Raw genomic sequence first — 17,372 nt, forward strand, 5'->3', positions numbered from 1 at the left:
AAACCAAGACGCGGTGGCTAGAATTCGGAAAGTATATATATTACGGACATTAGGTCAATTCCAGAAGGTAGAGGCGTTAGGGTTGTGATTATTGACGAAGAAAAACCCTTCCAAGAATCTTGTGGGGTCGAATTCGAAGCAATAGAGCTAATTGGAGCAAGGATTTGAAGAATGAAGCGCTATTGTATCGGGATTTCACTTCGGGTTTGCTTGATGATCGCGTATCGCAATTTTTTGATGATATTTTTCTTCTTTAGTTTACTGAATATGGTGTAAAAACCTTTACTTTCACTGGATGTTGATGAACCTTTGTTGATATGCTTTGATTTCGTTAGTAGGATTAATTGAATTTGGTTTTTACTTGTGTTCGATTAATGGCTTTACCTTGCATGTTAAAGTTATGATTTTTATTGTTTATTGCTTAGTATTATTAGGATTAGATGATCATTCTATCTTGATGTACTTGAATCATATGAATCTATGATCATTAGGTTTGTATGACTAGGACTATGATCATAAGCCTAGTGTTAGATAATATTAATTGGTTACTTTGATTGTGTAAGAGAGTAATGGATATCCATGCTATGCTTAGATTGATTGTCATGATCATTAACAAGATATCACCAGATCATATCGTTCATATTTCGAATATATTTAATTAATTATGTTTTCACTAATTGCATGATCATTGTGTTAGTTGTTCATTAATTATTAGTACTAGGAAATCCGATCAAGATAACTAGTCATATTATAATTCGGTAATCAATTCATTAATCCATTGCACTTCTAATCAATCAAACATAAAAAGTTGGGGGATTCGTATTCTAGTGGAAATACTTCTTATTTATTGTTTCCATTTAATTCTTTAGTTTTGTTGATTAATTAAGTGTTAAAATTAGTTTAATTTAGTTTACACAAAAACCACCTTTTACTTTACTATTATTAATTTAATTAACATTTGAATTATTTGAACTAAACCATCACGCTCCCTGTGTTCGTCACCCTTTCTTACCACAAGTATATTACTTCACGACTAGGTACACTGCCGATTTGTGTTTAAGATTAGTTGAGATTAGATAGGACTCTATAAATAAAAAAACTAGTGCAAATAAAATACATCAAGTTTTTGATACTAGCTTGCGTTCCTATATTCAACCCCTACCCCACACTTAAATGATGCAATGTCCCCATTGCATTCTTAAACAATAAAAGAACATAAAATTAAAGAAGGAGAAAATGAACAAACTCGCCTTGGTTATGTAGTCGCGAGATTGGATAACTGTCGTGGGTTGGTTGTTGAGACTAGCTTGAATTTGTCTATTGGAACACTCCTGGAACAAAACATCCTTGTTGAGATTGATGGACTCTTGGCATGAAGGTAGGCAAACAACTAATGTTCATAGCTCGAAATTTTTACTGGGGCGTTGCCACGTCGTGACAAGTTGTTGGCCACAACATGGTTTCTGGAACTTCAATCCCGAGCAAATAGTTTGACACGTCGTGGAAAATAAAGGGCCACATTGTGGTCTCTTGAAAAACTAGAACTCACGACAAAGTCTTCGTCACGATGCACGGTGAGAATTGGCGCGTCGATGTCTTCAAATTTCAGGAAAGTAGTCGCAATGTAATAAAAATTGGTGTCTCGAGATAGCTAGGCTCGCGTCACGTCTTCGTGAAAATCTAAATTCTTCATTGCTGAATGAATCACTAGTCTTGAAGTAGCTAATTTCTTGATCGGTCCCTCGTATCAATTTATTCCCATATGTATCACTGGAAGCTCAATATACTCCTTAGTTTGCTCCATGTTGAATGTATACCCCACACTTATTTTCTTGCCTACTTCTTGTAATACTCCACCCCACACTTGCATTTTTTCCCATCATTTTTTTCTCAGCTAAAAATTCTCTTACAACAAAAATAAAAATCATCAAAAGCACTTTTATTCAAAAATAAAAATAAAAATAAAAATGAAAACTAAAACGAAAAGAAAATGCAAACTAATTTAAAATTCGGGTTACCTCCCGATAAGCGATTCTTTTTGCGCGGGTCTTGAGTTGGACTCAACTTAATAAACTTCTAATAAAATCGATGTCAATCCATCCGTTGCACTTAATTTTATTTTTGGACCGATTTGTAAGATTTCACTTAGTTTCGAAAATCGGCCAATCGAGCAAGCATCTATCAAATTCTAGAAAATTGACAGTGGTGGGGACCGGTTGGACACTCATCAGGAATGGATCGCACTTCAGAACTTTCTCCAAGGTTGGAATCGTCACCCATGCTTCGAAACACAAACCAGAAAAATAGGGGTCCACCTCGTGGTAATGATCACACCATAACGTGGTTCCTGCAATTCAACTTGCTTTTGTTCTTCGTCCGAGTCTTAAGCTAGCAACCTCTCCAGCTCCTCGAAATATTTTTCTAGATCGAATAGATAATCAAGTGCCTGCAACTCATGCACAAGGATAGCATCAATCGTATCCATTTAAATAAAAATAAAACTAAAAACTAAACTATAAACAAAATTTAGTCAGAAAATAAAAAAACAAATCAATAATCTGAACTTAAACGCAACCGTTCCCCAACAATGGCGCCAAAAACTTGATGTGTTTTATTTGCACTTGTTTTTATTTATAAAGTTATATCTAATCTCAACTAGTCTTAAGCAGAAATGGACAGTGTACCTAGTCGTGAAGTAATATAGTTCTTGGAAGGGTTTTTCTTTGTCAATAATCGCAACCCTAAGGCCTCTACCTCATGGAATCGACCTAATGTCCGGAATATATATACTTGCCAAATTCTGGTCACCATGTTGTGGTTGGACACCACCACATCGTGGTCCTCGTGTTTATCCCGTATTTTCCAAGTCATCATCAAGAATTGCGAAGATTCCATTAACTAGTTAAGATTTTATGTTCTGAAATCATTTCATTTATAGCTTCTAGTTCGACTAGGTCTACCATGAATTTTGGCATTTTAGATACGAATAAGCTCGTAGTGATCAAGAAGGAAATCAAAGGATATTTTGGTGAAGAGAGAGAGGCTTCAAGCAAGGCTATTGTAGGGAAAGAAGAGAAAGTCGAGTGTGGAGGTTATTGATATCAAGATGTTCAATGGGTTGGAGCTAGATGAGATTAAGAGCAACGTGGATGCCATTATGCATTCAGTGAGTTCTCAACACGTATTTAATGTTCTATTTTGGAAAGGTTCTCAATTTTAATGTCAATTCCTTATATATGTATGGGCATTTGACTTCTCATTTTGTAAGTGTGATTGAGGATGAAAGGAAGCTTAGTTAGAGGATGAAGGAGGAAGTGAAAGTACTTAAATCCAGTATCAAGGATTTGCAGGAGGAGAATCAAATGTTTGTCAAATATCAAGAGGAGCGAGAAGCATAGCTTGAGGATGAGATTGTTGAAGTGAATCGGGGATCCATGGTATCTGCAGTTGCAACTGTCTTACAAGCTCGTATCCAAATGGTGCAGGACATTGGAGGTGACAATCAAGAGAGCTGGGATGTGGACAGCTAGCATGATACTCTGGAGAAACTTTTGGGTGAGATGGGCAAGGAACACACTGGTGAAAGGAAGGTGGATTTAAAGGAAAGAAGGCAAATAAGAAAGTAAATGTCACACCCCCAAACCAAGGATGGCGTAAATGTCCGGGGGTGGAGGACTTCATGTATAGTATCATAACAACAATTTTAATAGTAATTCAAGCAAACACAACCAACATATATATAATTGAAAAAGTTACATCATTGTATGAATTACATGTTTACGAATCAATTACAATATGTTGACAAAATATGAAATAGTAGACGCCTTAGCGTCCCATCCTCAAAAGCACTTGGTTACCTGTTTAATGATTTCCTGAGAATACAAGTTGTTTGAAAAAGTGTCAACACAAAGGTTGGTGAGTTCATAAGCTTTTGTTTGGTATTATTAAAAGCCTTTCGTTTGTAAAAGTAGTATTTGTTTTAGAAAAATCCAATATTTTCCTTAAAATGTATATGTAGTCTTAAATCCAAAGACCGAAATGTATAAGTAACTTTTCTTACTTATAATAAATAATGTAAGTTTAAATCGACATAAACTCGTTTAATTTTAATGAAGTTCCCGTAAATTCCAATATTCATTAATACTTTATGTGAGTTTATTAAAGCCTTTTCTTGTAAAAGTAGTGTTCGTTCCAGAAAATCCAATATTTTCCTTAATGTGTAAATGTAGTCTTAAAACCCAAAGACCGAAATGTACAAGTAGTGTTCGTTCCTTATAGTAAAACAATGCAAGTTTAAATCGACATAAACTCGTTTGATTTTAGTGAAATCCCCGTAAATTCTATGTTTGTTTATATTTAATGTGAGTTTATGAAAGCCTTTTCTTGTAAAAGTAGTGTTCGTTCCAGAAAATCCAATATTTTCCTTAATGTGTAAATGTAGTCTTAAAACCCAAAGACCGAAATGTACAAGTAGTGTTCGTTCCTTATAGTAAAACAATGCAAGTTTAAATCGACATAAACTCGTTTGATTTTAGTGAAATCCCCGTAAATTCTATGTTTGTTAATACCACATGTGAGTTATTATAACCATGCTATGACCTAGTTGGCCTGAAACGACGTTCTTCAGGCGTCGGAAATGTTATGACATTTGTCACCCCAGACCTGTCGGTCTAGCTGTTGCATGCAGCTAAGGTGTGGGTTTGTCAGACCCAATATAGATCTATACACAAGTATCACGCTCTCCCTCGAGGAGACTCTGGTTATAATACATGACTTATTTGTAAATTGAATCGAATGTCTCACAGAAGTCATTAACGAATTTACGTGTAGTGTAATGAAAACTTGGTACCGTATGGCCGTACCTTGCTTAATGAAAATATCCTTTGTATAAATGTACCCTTTTTAAATGTATGTGTTATGTAATGTTTCATAAGGTCATTAACGGAATTACGTGTTATGAAAACTTGGTACCGTATGGCCGTACCTTGCTTAATGAAAATATCATTTGTATAAATGTACCCTTTTTAAATTTATGTATTATGTAATGTATCATAAACTATACCTATTATAGTTTATCAACCAAGGGTAGTACGTAGTAATGTATGCAAACTATATTCAAAATAGTTTATTAAATGTTTGAATGTATCGGTTGTACTTTGATTATAATCACTTGTTATTCTTTATATTTTATATGTCCAAATCCATTTGTAAACTGATGTGTGTCTAAATATTAAGATAAAATGTCATATATTGCAATAACATATAATCACATAAAGATATACACCTTGCTCAACATGTTACAAGGTGAAATGAAATTGACAGCAACTTTTTGTTGTATACAGTTTCTGTTACTGTTCTTAGAAAATTTATAGAAAAATCATCAAAGCTCTAAATCCAAATCCGCAAATTCTGAGAGTTTGGAATATGAGTCTAGTTTGTTCGTAAATTTTATCATGATTTTTAGTGATCTCTAACAGAGGTGAAAATGTTCATAATCACAGACTGGTCCGGGTTTGCCTTTGAAATGATAGGCAGTTTTGTAAAAATCACCATAAATTGTATAAAAATCATATGGAGATGTGCAAGTAGCCATTTTAAAGCTAAGAGTTTGAACTACTTGCACCTGGAACAGTTTTGAAAACTAAAATATTTAAGTTGACCAAAACAGTCCGTGATCGAAGTTCATCTTTTCTGATGTAATCTGATAGAAAAAGTTTAATTGTGTTCTTGATGATTTTACTTGTATTCCCCCCTTAAAACTTAAGAAAAACATGTAAATGTAGGGGTATGAACTCACCTTATGTGATTTCAGTAGATGAAAGTGAGATATAGGAAGTGTTCAACCCAAGAACACTAAGAAGATGTCTTGATGATTCTAGAATCTAACACCGAATAAGATGGAATTTGTGTAAGATATCAATGATTTGAGTAGAATGGAGTTTAATAACTATGTGAATGATGAAGATACTTACTAATTGAAGAAAGAAATCCTTGGAGAAAGCCTTGAAGTTCTTGAAGTTGAGAGAAAAGATGAGAGAATTTTGGAGAGTGTTCTTGGTTGCTAAGTGTAGAATGAAAGGACTTTATGGAGAATGAGGAGAGAGGATCAATCCTCCAGCTCTTAGAACATGGGAAGAGCTGGAGATTGGGTGTAAAGGTCCACTAAGGTGACAAGGAGTAGTGGGAAAGAGTGGCTGATCATAGAGTGAGGTGGTGGTGGTTTGCTTTTGGGTGAAAATCCCACGTTAAAATAATGAAAAACGAATATATTTTTATAAAGGTCCACTAATTCTTTTAATATATTTTTATAAAAACCATGGAGATTTATATATTTTGGGGCCTTAGTTTATAAAATAAAGTTTTGGGTGAAAATCCCACGTTAAAATAATGAAAAACGAAGTTAAAACGAAGTCGTAGTCGAAAAACCGGTAAAAAGGGGCCGTCTGCGAGACCTCTCGCATGGGCTGTCTGAGAGGCTTCTCATGCGAGGCTTCTGTCCTGAGAGGCTTCTAATGAGAGGCTTCGGTCCTGAGAGGCTTCTCATGAGAGGCTTCGGTCCTGAGAGGCTTCTCATGAGAGGCTTCGGTCCTGAGAGGCTTCGGTCCTGAGAGGCTTCTCATGAGAGTTTTCGCTTCTAATAGGAGGGTTTTGGTTCCTTAAGGTTATTTTACCCGTTTTTACCCCGTTTCAAGTGGTTTTTGACCCGGTTAAGGGTCGGGATGGCCCGAATGATTACAAAAAGTTAAAGTAACTTTTGAGAGAGATTTGGGAGAGATTTCAAATAGAAAGAGATAGAGTGAAAACGATTTAGAGAGGTTTCGTTTGTGATTAATTTGAGTGTCCGGCTTCACAACGTAAGGTTCGTAAACCCCGTTAAACCGTGTTTTAGTGTTGTACACACTCCCGATGAGTGTGCAATAATTTTTTTATCGTTTTGGTTCAATGTTTACTGCATTTGAGACTTAGGAAATTCAACACACGAACTTTCCAAATAATGTTTCTCTCATTAAAATATTGCATTGTACAGTAATTACATAGTGTAAACCCTAATATACAAGGGTTAATTGAGTCGATTGGTTTTGACTTGTTGACTTTGTTTGACTTTGACTTGACTCAATTTTGACGGTTGTCACAGTAAAGGTTCCAAGAAGGTTATTATTGAAGCGGTTGGGAGCACATTGGAGCATACCGAGGAGGATGTGGGCAAGGAAATGGATATGGATGTTGAAAAGGATGAGAAGGGTGAAGGAGGAGAAGCACATGAAGAGAAGAAGGGAGCTTCTTCCTAGTTTCAATTGTTTATGATTACTATTTTCCCCTTTGTTGGTTTTGTTAAAATAACTTTTTTCTTAATGTTGGTTTATGGCGGATGCCCTTTGGGGTTTTTAAGATGATTTATGCTTTAATTTTCTTAATAAGGATTAACTAAAGGTTCCGAAAAAAATGCCCTTTAGATGTTTGATAAGTTTTGAGAATCCTGAGAAATAACCAACTATTTTCAAGGAATATAATGACAGAAAAGGTTTTAAATGATTTCCAAGGGCTCTGATAGGAACTAACTTAAAATTATTGAAAATATTCAAAAGAAGGTTTGCCTTTTAATATGATGTTTGTTTTTATTTGTATTTATGTGCTCCAGTAGGTAAGATCTATTTGCTGAAAATGTTTAAAAATCTTCAGAATCTTTTCAAAGATCTTAATAAGGATTGACTAAAGATTCCGAAAAAAAATTCTCTTAGGATGTTTGATAAGTTTTGAGAATCCTGAGAAATGACCAACTATTTTGAAGGGATCTAATGACAAAAAAGGTTTTAAATGATTTCCATTGGCTCTGATAGGAACTAGCTAAAAATTATTGAAAATCTTCAAAAGAAGGTTTATCAATAATTTCGATGGAAATTTGACAAAGATTTCATCAAGAATCTTTCAAAACTTTTGGAAAGAAGAAGTTCTTGTTAAGATTTAAAGGCAAAATAAACTATTCAACTATCCAATGGAGGTGTTATGATAAAACAAAGACTTTTGTCTAAAATTTTGTCAAAGCTCTTACTACGGCTGAAACTTATTTAGGTGATAAGTCGAAATGTCATATGGACAATGTACTTGGGATATTTTTTATGGTTTGGTTTTAGTTGTGAATCCCGAAATAAATTATGGTTCATGATCTAGGGTATTTTTATGAATTTACCAAAAGAGTATTCATGAAATAATAAATGACAAAAAACCTTATTAGGGAATGATTTGAGGTGATTACAAGTTTTACCTATTCAAACTAATGTAGGATTTTCACAAAGAATTTGTTAAAGATCCTGAGGTGATTTTATGATTCGTAATTGATACGTAACAATTTTTTAAGGAGCTTAGATTATTAACTAAATTTAGAACGATCACATAATACTGGGACATAATCAAAATGCGATAATAATAGACTTTGGACAGATAGAACCTGATTGGAGTTTTGACCGAATCTTGGAGAAGTCTTAGGTGCTAATTCTTAATAACGTTCATGTGATTTCTTGCTCATATGCCTTTGGAACCCTTGTTTAAATATTCAATCAAGTTCTTGAAACTTTTATGATATTTGTTAGGAATCCTTGAAGGATTTGTATAGGATCGTAGTGGTTTCCATAATGTTGCAAGATCATTGAGGGTTCCTCAAAGCAATTTACTTAAGCTTTTCTTGGGGACATTTTCAAAATATGTTGAGAATTTTCCTAAAATCCATTGCGGATATTCCTGGGATTTACGGAATATTTTCTTAAGATTTGTAGGAGATTCTCCCAAAATTTGTTGGGGATACTCCCAAGAGGGTTTTCTTAAGATTTACTGGGGACACTCCCAAACGGATGTATAACATGAAAATGTTATGCTATTAAAATTATTATTGGGGTCATGCCCAAACGGGTGTATAACATGAAAATGTTATGCCATTGAAATTACTCTTAGATCTAGAATATGGAGAGTCTTAAGGAGATTGTCAATACACCTTTCAGTATATTGGTCCACTCATATATATATATATATATATATATATATATATATATATATATATATATATATATATATATATATTCTAAGATAATGTGATTTTAAACAAGATGTCTAATCCCAAATCAAATGAATGGTGAATACCTTTAAACCTTAGAAAGGATTTTGATACCTTAAGCATAAGAAAGGTGATCAATCTCTATGTTGGAAATCTTATTAAAGATTCTAGGCAAGATCCTGGATAAAATCTTGATTTCACTGTTTATAAAACATAAACCCGTAAGAGGTGGGCGTTGACTTAGCCAACTCCCCTCCGATGCTTAAGTCAATATCATGTTTTAGAGAGTAAAAATATATAAGTGAATTATGAGTAAAGGGATGTGTACCTTTTATTTAGGATTTATTGGGTCAAGATTACTGATTTACATGGAGTAAATCTTGAGGTGGATTGTGCTCTAGGATCTTGGCAGGATGCTTCCTTCTATGGTAGAAAGATCGTATTCCTCTTTTGACCCTTTGCTAACTTTGGAATCTGGATTTGGTTGTAAAATCTTGGTAAGATCCCAAATTTTATTTGCCAAATAAGATCTTTGTATAAATCTCGGGGAAGATTCGTCCCTAATAGTATCTTGATTTACTGGTCAAGGGGGTCCACAAATACTTCTTTCAATGCTTACCCCTTTACCTCTAGGACTTCTGATGCTTCTTGATTTTAATCTATATGCTTGTTTAGGAGTTGTCGAAGATTTCATTGAAGATGTGTAGAAATTCTTAGCTTCTTGATGGTCTCCAAGGATCAAGATTACTCCCCAAGGTGCTAGCATCTTGACACATTGATGATATGTTAAGGGAACTGCCTTCATTTCGTGGATCCAGGTTTGACCCAAGATAACGTTGTAACAGGATAGGGAATCCATGATGTAGAATCTTTGCATAGAGTTTATTCCTCCTACATAGATTGGCAATTTAATTTCTCCCAGGGTGTTTTTGGTCTCACCACTGAATCCGACTAGTACTGAAGATTTGGGAAAGATTTTTGATTTTCAAGTTGTTCATCTTCTGCATGGTCTCTCTAAGGATTATGTTGAAATAGCTACCTCCATCTGCTAGAGTTCTTTTAACATAATGGTTTGGAATGTATATGGTCAACACTAATCTGTCATGATGAGGACCCAAGATGTTTTCCCTCTCATCTTCAGAAAACATTACCTCATTTTGTCTGTGATTGCTATGTTGCTTCTTGGGCCCTCTTCTTTTTCCATCTTTGACTCCTTTGCATGCCTATTTTCCCTGGAATAGGTTGTGCCACAAATGTTTGATCCTTCTAAGATGAAGTTTATGATATAATAGAATACGAAGGAACATTTAACAGCCATTTCAGGCATGGATCGATAAATGCTGATCATAATCCTTTACACAAGCAAGCTTCCTTGAGCTCCATGGGAATGATCTCCATTCTTTTCCGGTAGTGGGTGACATACTCCCCAAGATCCATAGACCCATCATACAACTACATATTTGATGTCTGGAATCTCTTCAAGATTTCCACATCACCGATGTTTGGTACAAATCTTAACATCTGGTGGCTCGCTGGGGACACTTTAGGAATCGGGTGGACTACTCCGGGAACGGTGGAAACCATCTGTCTTAGTTACCTAATTTATCATTCAACTAAAGGGCTTATACTTTCTTTTTGGTTAGTATTAGAAGAAATATCATTATTATTGAAGATACCAACATTCAAAATAGGAGTCCTAAAGGTCTCATCCAACACTACTAGAATATAGGCCTTTAATGGCACGCAAACCATGACACGCAGTGATTTGCGATACGCAAAAGTGTACGTCCTAAAAATAATGTCATCTCCTCTAAAATTTGAAGAATTTAGGTCACACATTTTTTCGTGCCCTAAAATTAGTGTCAACACAAAAAAAAAACACGGAGGGCACCTTTTAAAAATAGTGTGTCATGTGAGCATGTCCCTTTATAATTTTTAAAATGAACGCGTATGTCCGGACTATTTCTCTTATCACAAAATTGCAGGGACCATTATCTAAGGCTTTTTCAAGGAGTGCTCTCTGTAACATTCGCTACCTCACCTCACCTGCTGTCGGCGACCTCAGCTCATCTCTTTCCACCGGTGACCTCAGCTCATCTCTTTCCACCAGCGACCTCGTCTCATCTCTTTTTACCGCCGACCTCGGGCTCACCTCACCTCACCGAAGACTGCAACAACTACTCAGCGTTACAAGCCCTAGCTACGATTAAGGTATGGTTTGGTTTACAAGCCCTACTTTATCTTTATCTCGACACTTCTCAACAACAATCATCGACTTACTCGTAGATTGCCTTCAATTCGATGTTTCTCTTAACCTAGAAAGCGTGAATCTGATGGTTTCGAGGTTAAAGATGCGTCGGTTCCTGAAAGTGTCGAAGGCGTTGAGGCGGCGACTGCGAGGAAGTCGAAGTTGGCTGAAACAGTTGTGCTAGGATCATTGTTTGGGCTTTGGTACCTTTTCAATATCTACTTTAATATCTATAAAAAGCAGGTTTGTAATTTGTTCCGTTTTTCATCGTCTTTCTATTTAAATTCTCTTGTATTATATCCGCCATGTTTCTTAAGAGATTGTGGCTTGGATTGCACATGGTGTATCAAACGGCAGGTTTCTGATTCAATCGATGCGTATGATATTCCTGGGTAAGACTTCTTTTCACCTGTTAGTTGTCCCTCTTTTAAGGTGTATGAGTGATTGTGATCATTCTGTTAGAAGAAGTGTCACACACAGCTTTGCTTCCCTTGTCCTTTTTTTGCCCCTTGCAAGGGGTGTCTCTCCTCCTCCTGGATTGAGTGAGTGCTTGTTGTCTAGAAGTAGTGATGATGTTGAGTTCTTGGAGCAACTTGTTGATAACTCACGTATTGATGATTATAATGTTCCTACTGAGTTGAAAGTCACCCTGAGAAGGTATCAGCAAGAGGGTATAAACTGGTTAGCCTTTTTAAAGAGGTTTAACCTTCATGGAATTTTATGTGATGATATCGGGCTTGGTAAAACCCTACAAGCATCAACAATTATGGCATTTGATATTGTGGAACTAAGAACTTCAAATAACAGTGAGGACCCTCCATCTTTAATCATTTGCCCATCTACCCTTGTTGGACATTGGGTATATGAGATTGAAAAATTCATTGATGCCTCTGTTATATCTTCACTCCAATACGTTGGTTCTTCACAAGAACGTGTTGCATTGCGTTCACAGTTTCAAAACTACAATGTCATTGTAACTTCTTATGATGTGATTCGTAAAGATTTTGAGCATTTGATACAGATGTTTTGGAACTATTGTGTTTTGGATGAAGGGCATATAATTAAGAATGCAAAATCAAAAATCACATGTGCTGTCAAACAGCTCAAAGCACAACACATGCTTATATTAAGTGGAACACCAATTCAGGTTTGTTTATATTCTCATTGATTTGGAGATTTGATTAGTTTAGTTATTCTGACTGTGGTTTGTTTTATGCAGAATAATGTGTTGGAGTTGTGGTCTATTTTTGACTTTCTGATGCCTGGATTTCTTGGAACAGTGAGACAGGTATGATATATTATGTTATGTTTTTATATCATTTACACTAATATAATATGTTATGCAATGCAACTGATTATGGGTGATTTTGTAGTTTCAAGCAACTTATGGGAAACCACTAGCTGCAGCTCGTGATTCTAAATGTTCAGCCAAGGATGCTGAAGTAGGTGTACTTGCCATGGAAGCATTGCACAAACAGGTATTTTTCCTTCATCTGCCAATGCATATCATGATCATAATCATAATAATAATAATAATAATTTACATTGTAGGTGATGCCTTTCCTCTTGTGTCGCACAAAAGATCAAGTGTTGACAGATCTACCAGAGAAAATAATTCAAGATAGATACTGTGACTTGAGTCCAGTTCAACTTAAACTTTATGAACAGTTTTCAGGTTCACATGTCAAAAATGAAATTTCCACTATGGTCCAATCAAACGAAACAGAAACAGAAACATGGGAAGGTGAAGGAAAAGATGCATCCAAAACATCTTCTCATGTCTTCCAGGTATAACCTGATAATTGTATGTCCATCTCTGTTCATCATGAATATATTATCTTATTACAAACAAATACTTTGTTGCAGGCTCTTCAGTTTTTACTGAAACTCTGCAGTCATCCATTGCTTGTGATTGGTGGAAAAATGCAAGACTCACTTCTGCGTATTTCACCTGATTTTTATCATTTTTTTCTAGGGTTTATGCCATAATATAGCAACCAACTGACTCATTTAGTCATTTTAATAGAAAAGGAAACTAATCACTATAGTTGTACTAAACACCACCATTTAAATCGGGCTTCATCCAAAATCACAACCGTCGGTGGTGCTTCTGTTTGATTTAACATGTATAGAAGACAAAAATAGATCAATATGTTCATTTATAGTTTTACACTGAGAGCTTTCTTCATTCAAATAATATATAATAATTTGTTAAATATTACGTAGTAAATATTAAAAATAAATAATAAAATGATTGAGGTGACTAAATAAGAACCGTCATGTGGACGCCAAATGACTAAAGTGGCTAAATAAGAACATACAAAATAGTCGGTTGCTATAAACCCTTTTTTTCTAGGGCAAAATAAAGAAAAACACTTGTACTTTTATTATTTTATCCATTTAGCTATTAAAAGGGCAAAATACAAAAAAGCTGAATGTATTTTCATCATTTTATCAATTTAGCCTCTGATGTTGGGGAAAAATTAGGGGGTGTTTGGCTTAGCTTTTCACAGCCCAAAAGTCCTTTTTAGAAAAAAAAAAAAAAAAAGCAAAAGATGTTTTGCAAAACTAGTTTTAAAAGCTACTTTTGGAGTTTTTATACAAGGAAAATGAACTTTTTGGAAAAGTCAAGAAATCCTGACTTTTTGTAATTTTTCCAAAAAGAACTTTTGGGCTGTGAAAAGCTAAGCCAAACATCCCTTAAACTTATCCTATTGTGGTTCCAGGTCACAAGAACAATGGGATCAATGTGACAGATGCCTTCTGATGTTCTTCTTCCTTCAAAATGGACTTGCTCTGATAATGTTTGGGATCCCGATAGGTAATCAATCAATAAATATATTATTACAAATCAAAAGACTATTTATGCTAATAAATAATATTTTATTTTTACCAGGTGTTCATGTCCTGTTTCGGATGAAATAAACACACACGATCTGGAACGAATCTTCGAATTCGACAAAGGTATGAATCCCCAATATTTATTTTTTATTTTTTTGGGATGTTGAATTTAATTAATAGTTTATAATAATTAATTTTAGATATGAAGAAGCGGAAACATCTGGAAGGGAGGGAGGTTGAAGAACAGGAACCAATCTGTTTATAAAATGAACATTTATTAAATGAAGTATGATATATATGCTCCATTTTATAATTTACTATTATTTCATTATATTTCCTAGGTTTATTGGCTTCCAATTGACCACCTTGTTGTCGCTAAGTCAGCCATTGTGAGTTTATTTCACTATGATGTTTATTTTATGCAGCTGAATACGAAATGGAGCTGCATTCTGAATCGTGCACAGTTACATATGAGCCTGTTAGAACCATTCATGGCATTCAGAAGAGTTATGCTTCAAATTTTAAGCTGTAAGGACTATACTGTCCAACATCTTTTGGAATCTGCATCTATTCTTCGTAAGGTATGTCATTAATAAGAAAGGCATCAACAAGTAATTTTGTGGGTTCAGCAGTTCTTAACCTTCTACAAGTCAGGTATGTATGTCAATAAACTAAACTAAAATATTTTATATGCTATTTATTTATTTATATATTTTAAATTTAAACAGGCCAAGATAATGGCTGCTAACTATTTGGTGAGATCATTGCTTGAGAAGATGATAGAGTTTGCAAATTCCGCTTATCTTGGCATACTTGAAAGGTATATGTAAAGTCAGAATGCCCAATTATATACTCCAAAAGGTACTATTTTACCCCTTTACGAATATAGAAAGTATGTTGCTATTTTCTGCAATTTTCCAAAACTCAATATTGTCCATATATTGGCTATATGCAGATGAGTGTATGAAGGAGTTATTGATGATCCTCATGATGAGTTCTTCATTGCTGAGAACAAATCTCTCTAAAAAGTACTATTTTTTTACCCCTCCTACAAAGTTTTTCAAAAAATACAATCTTATTTTTACACATGCTAAAAAGTACGATTTTACCCCTGCTGCTATAGGAGAGCCTAACCCAAGATTATGATGCTATGTATTGGAGACAAAGATACAGTCTGAAAGATTATATCCCTTCTTTCCTTGCAAATTCAGCTTAAACAATTTTAACAAGAAGGAAATGTTTGAATGTTATGAGAGAATGTGGCCACAATGTTCAGGTCTTGTTTTTTTCTGTATCTTTCAATTAATTACATTTTTCGTCCCTTTGGTTTGCTGTTTCTTACAAGTATGGTCCAACAGTTTTATTTTTAATCATTGGTCCTTAAAATGTTGTTTTGTCATGCTTTCGGGACCCAAAATCTAAAAAATCAAACTAGCGGACCATCATCTCTTTTATCCTGTTGATCACTTTTGTCATCTTATTAGAAGGCTTCAAGCTTACATTTAATGGTTGAATATTAAACTTGATAAATACTTTATATTTTAATGGAACCCGAAACACCATATGGATCAAATACCATATCTCAAGTGCGGTCCCACATTCTTTGGATGGAGAAAAGGGTAATTTCGTCTTTTACAACTAACATTTCATGTTTGATTCTTCTAATAATTATATTAGCATATTAATTTTTTGACTTTTATTTGATCAGGTCACAAGAATTATCGGAGCAGGGGTTCATTAGTCTTAATGAATTATGAAAGGCAAGATGCAACTCTACTTAGTTGGAATTTGATGTTTATCATCTTTGTGTATATTCTCTTAGTTTGTATAGCATTACATTGCAGAAGGTGTCTCTTAATAGCAATGTAGTATAAGGTTATATAGTTAGAGAAAACCTCTTAATAACAATGTATAATTAGATCCCCTTAATATCAATGTATTACAAATTTTTGACATGATGTTATTGGACGAAATTGATTGTTTTGGTATATATTTATTTACAAATTTTTGTATTATGCGTAAATGAGTATCGTGAAGACGTGTCGTAAATGCATATCGAAAATGGTTACTGAAGTTTATGACACGCAAATGCGTGTCATCTTCATTTATGACAGGGGCTTCCTTGATACGCATTGTGTGTCATAAACACGCGTGTCGTCTTCCTTTATGACAAGGACTTCCTTGATACGCATTGCGTGTCATAACTGCTCGTCGTAAATGCGTTTCATAAATGCGCGTCGTAAATAGACGACGCGCAAAAGCGTGTCGTCTCTCGTTATGACAGGGCATTCCTTGACATGCATTTGCGCGTCGTCTGAGCGTTTTACGACACGCATTGAGCGTCGTAAAAGGCTGTTTTTCTAGTAGTGCAAGTGTATTGGAGTTTGGAATCGAGTGGCAAGAGTGACATGGTCTGTTGTTACAATGCTTTCCGTAGGGATCAAATCTTCCTTATGATTCAATGAAGATCCACCCATGTCGAAATTTAAGTTTCTTGGGACCAAAGGAGTAATCCTAGGAGCATAGGCTGTCGGGACATTCCTTTTAGGATTCCTCACTTCAGCCCTTAACCGATCTGGCTCTCTTTACAGATTTCGATTGCTCTCGTTTTGTTTCCTAATGTCTTCCATCAGTTGACCTAGAGTGCTAAAGAGATCATCATTTGAAATCAAAGCAGGATTTGGTTTATGAGGTCCTATGTTAGGATGCCTGGCAACATTCCCAGTAAAGGAGAATGAGGATCTAGGGATGGATTCTGAAATCCTAGTCCGAAGATTTGTAGCCAACGGTACAGATGCATGAGGTGTTCCAAAAAACTATGACATGTATAGATGTCGAGGACGTGGCAGGAACAGTAGACAGGGCTTCGAGAGATGAACAAGGGAATTAGGATTGGATGAAAATGTAACACCATGGTCCCATGGTGGGTGCCAAATTGTTTTGGTAAAAAATGTGCAAGGCAAGGATCAAACAAATTAGTAAGAGTCATGATATTGTATTCAAAATCCTATTCAATATTCTAAAGTGCAAGACACAAGAGTTACAAGCATTTCCTTTGATCTCTGATGAGATTTTCGGAACAAAATCTCGGAATCCGGAAATATCCGGGTTGCCTTTGATGATTTTATTAAATGAATGAATGAGTACAAGTGGTATATAATCGCATTTATAGAATACAAGTAGTAAAGAGAGTGATTGTGAGTCATTTTGAGACAACGACTGCCTATTTATACATAA

The 17,372-nt window shown here is 35.0% G+C and overlaps 1 protein-coding gene across 4 annotated transcripts; it reads left to right on the top strand.

The window, feature by feature from the left end:
- Positions 1 to 11,036: 11,036 nt before the first annotated feature.
- LOC145136294 (TATA-binding protein-associated factor BTAF1-like) lies at positions 11,037 to 16,125 on the top strand. 4 transcript variants are annotated; one of them, XM_079070440.1, is made up of 14 exons: positions 11,037 to 11,257; positions 11,333 to 12,441; positions 12,514 to 12,582; positions 12,668 to 12,772; positions 12,846 to 13,082; positions 13,161 to 13,236; positions 14,021 to 14,115; positions 14,191 to 14,258; positions 14,336 to 14,421; positions 14,561 to 14,789; positions 14,864 to 14,996; positions 15,091 to 15,163; positions 15,259 to 15,754; positions 15,844 to 16,125. In XM_079070440.1, the coding sequence occupies exons 2-7, from the start codon at positions 11,668 to 11,670 to the stop codon at positions 14,059 to 14,061; spliced, it is 1,302 nt and encodes a 433-aa protein (XP_078926566.1). In that variant the 5' UTR covers positions 11,037 to 11,257; positions 11,333 to 11,667; the 3' UTR covers positions 14,062 to 14,115; positions 14,191 to 14,258; positions 14,336 to 14,421; positions 14,561 to 14,789; positions 14,864 to 14,996; positions 15,091 to 15,163; positions 15,259 to 15,754; positions 15,844 to 16,125. The 4 variants fall into 4 exon arrangements, with proteins under 4 accessions (XP_078926566.1, XP_078926565.1, XP_078926563.1 ...); XM_079070439.1 differs by lacking the exons at positions 14,021 to 14,115; positions 14,191 to 14,258; positions 14,336 to 14,421; ... (3 more) ...; positions 15,259 to 15,754; positions 15,844 to 16,125 and having other exon boundaries at positions 11,333 to 11,537; positions 11,652 to 12,441; positions 13,161 to 13,467; XM_079070437.1 differs by lacking the exons at positions 14,021 to 14,115; positions 14,191 to 14,258; positions 14,336 to 14,421; ... (3 more) ...; positions 15,259 to 15,754; positions 15,844 to 16,125 and having other exon boundaries at positions 13,161 to 13,467.
- Positions 16,126 to 17,372: the final 1,247 nt, after the last annotated feature.

This window comes from Lactuca virosa, chromosome 9 (assembly GCF_052849685.1).
Source record: "Lactuca virosa cultivar CGN04683 chromosome 9, Lactuca_virosa_CGN04683_v6, whole genome shotgun sequence".
NCBI lineage: Eukaryota > Viridiplantae > Streptophyta > Magnoliopsida > Asterales > Asteraceae > Lactuca > Lactuca virosa.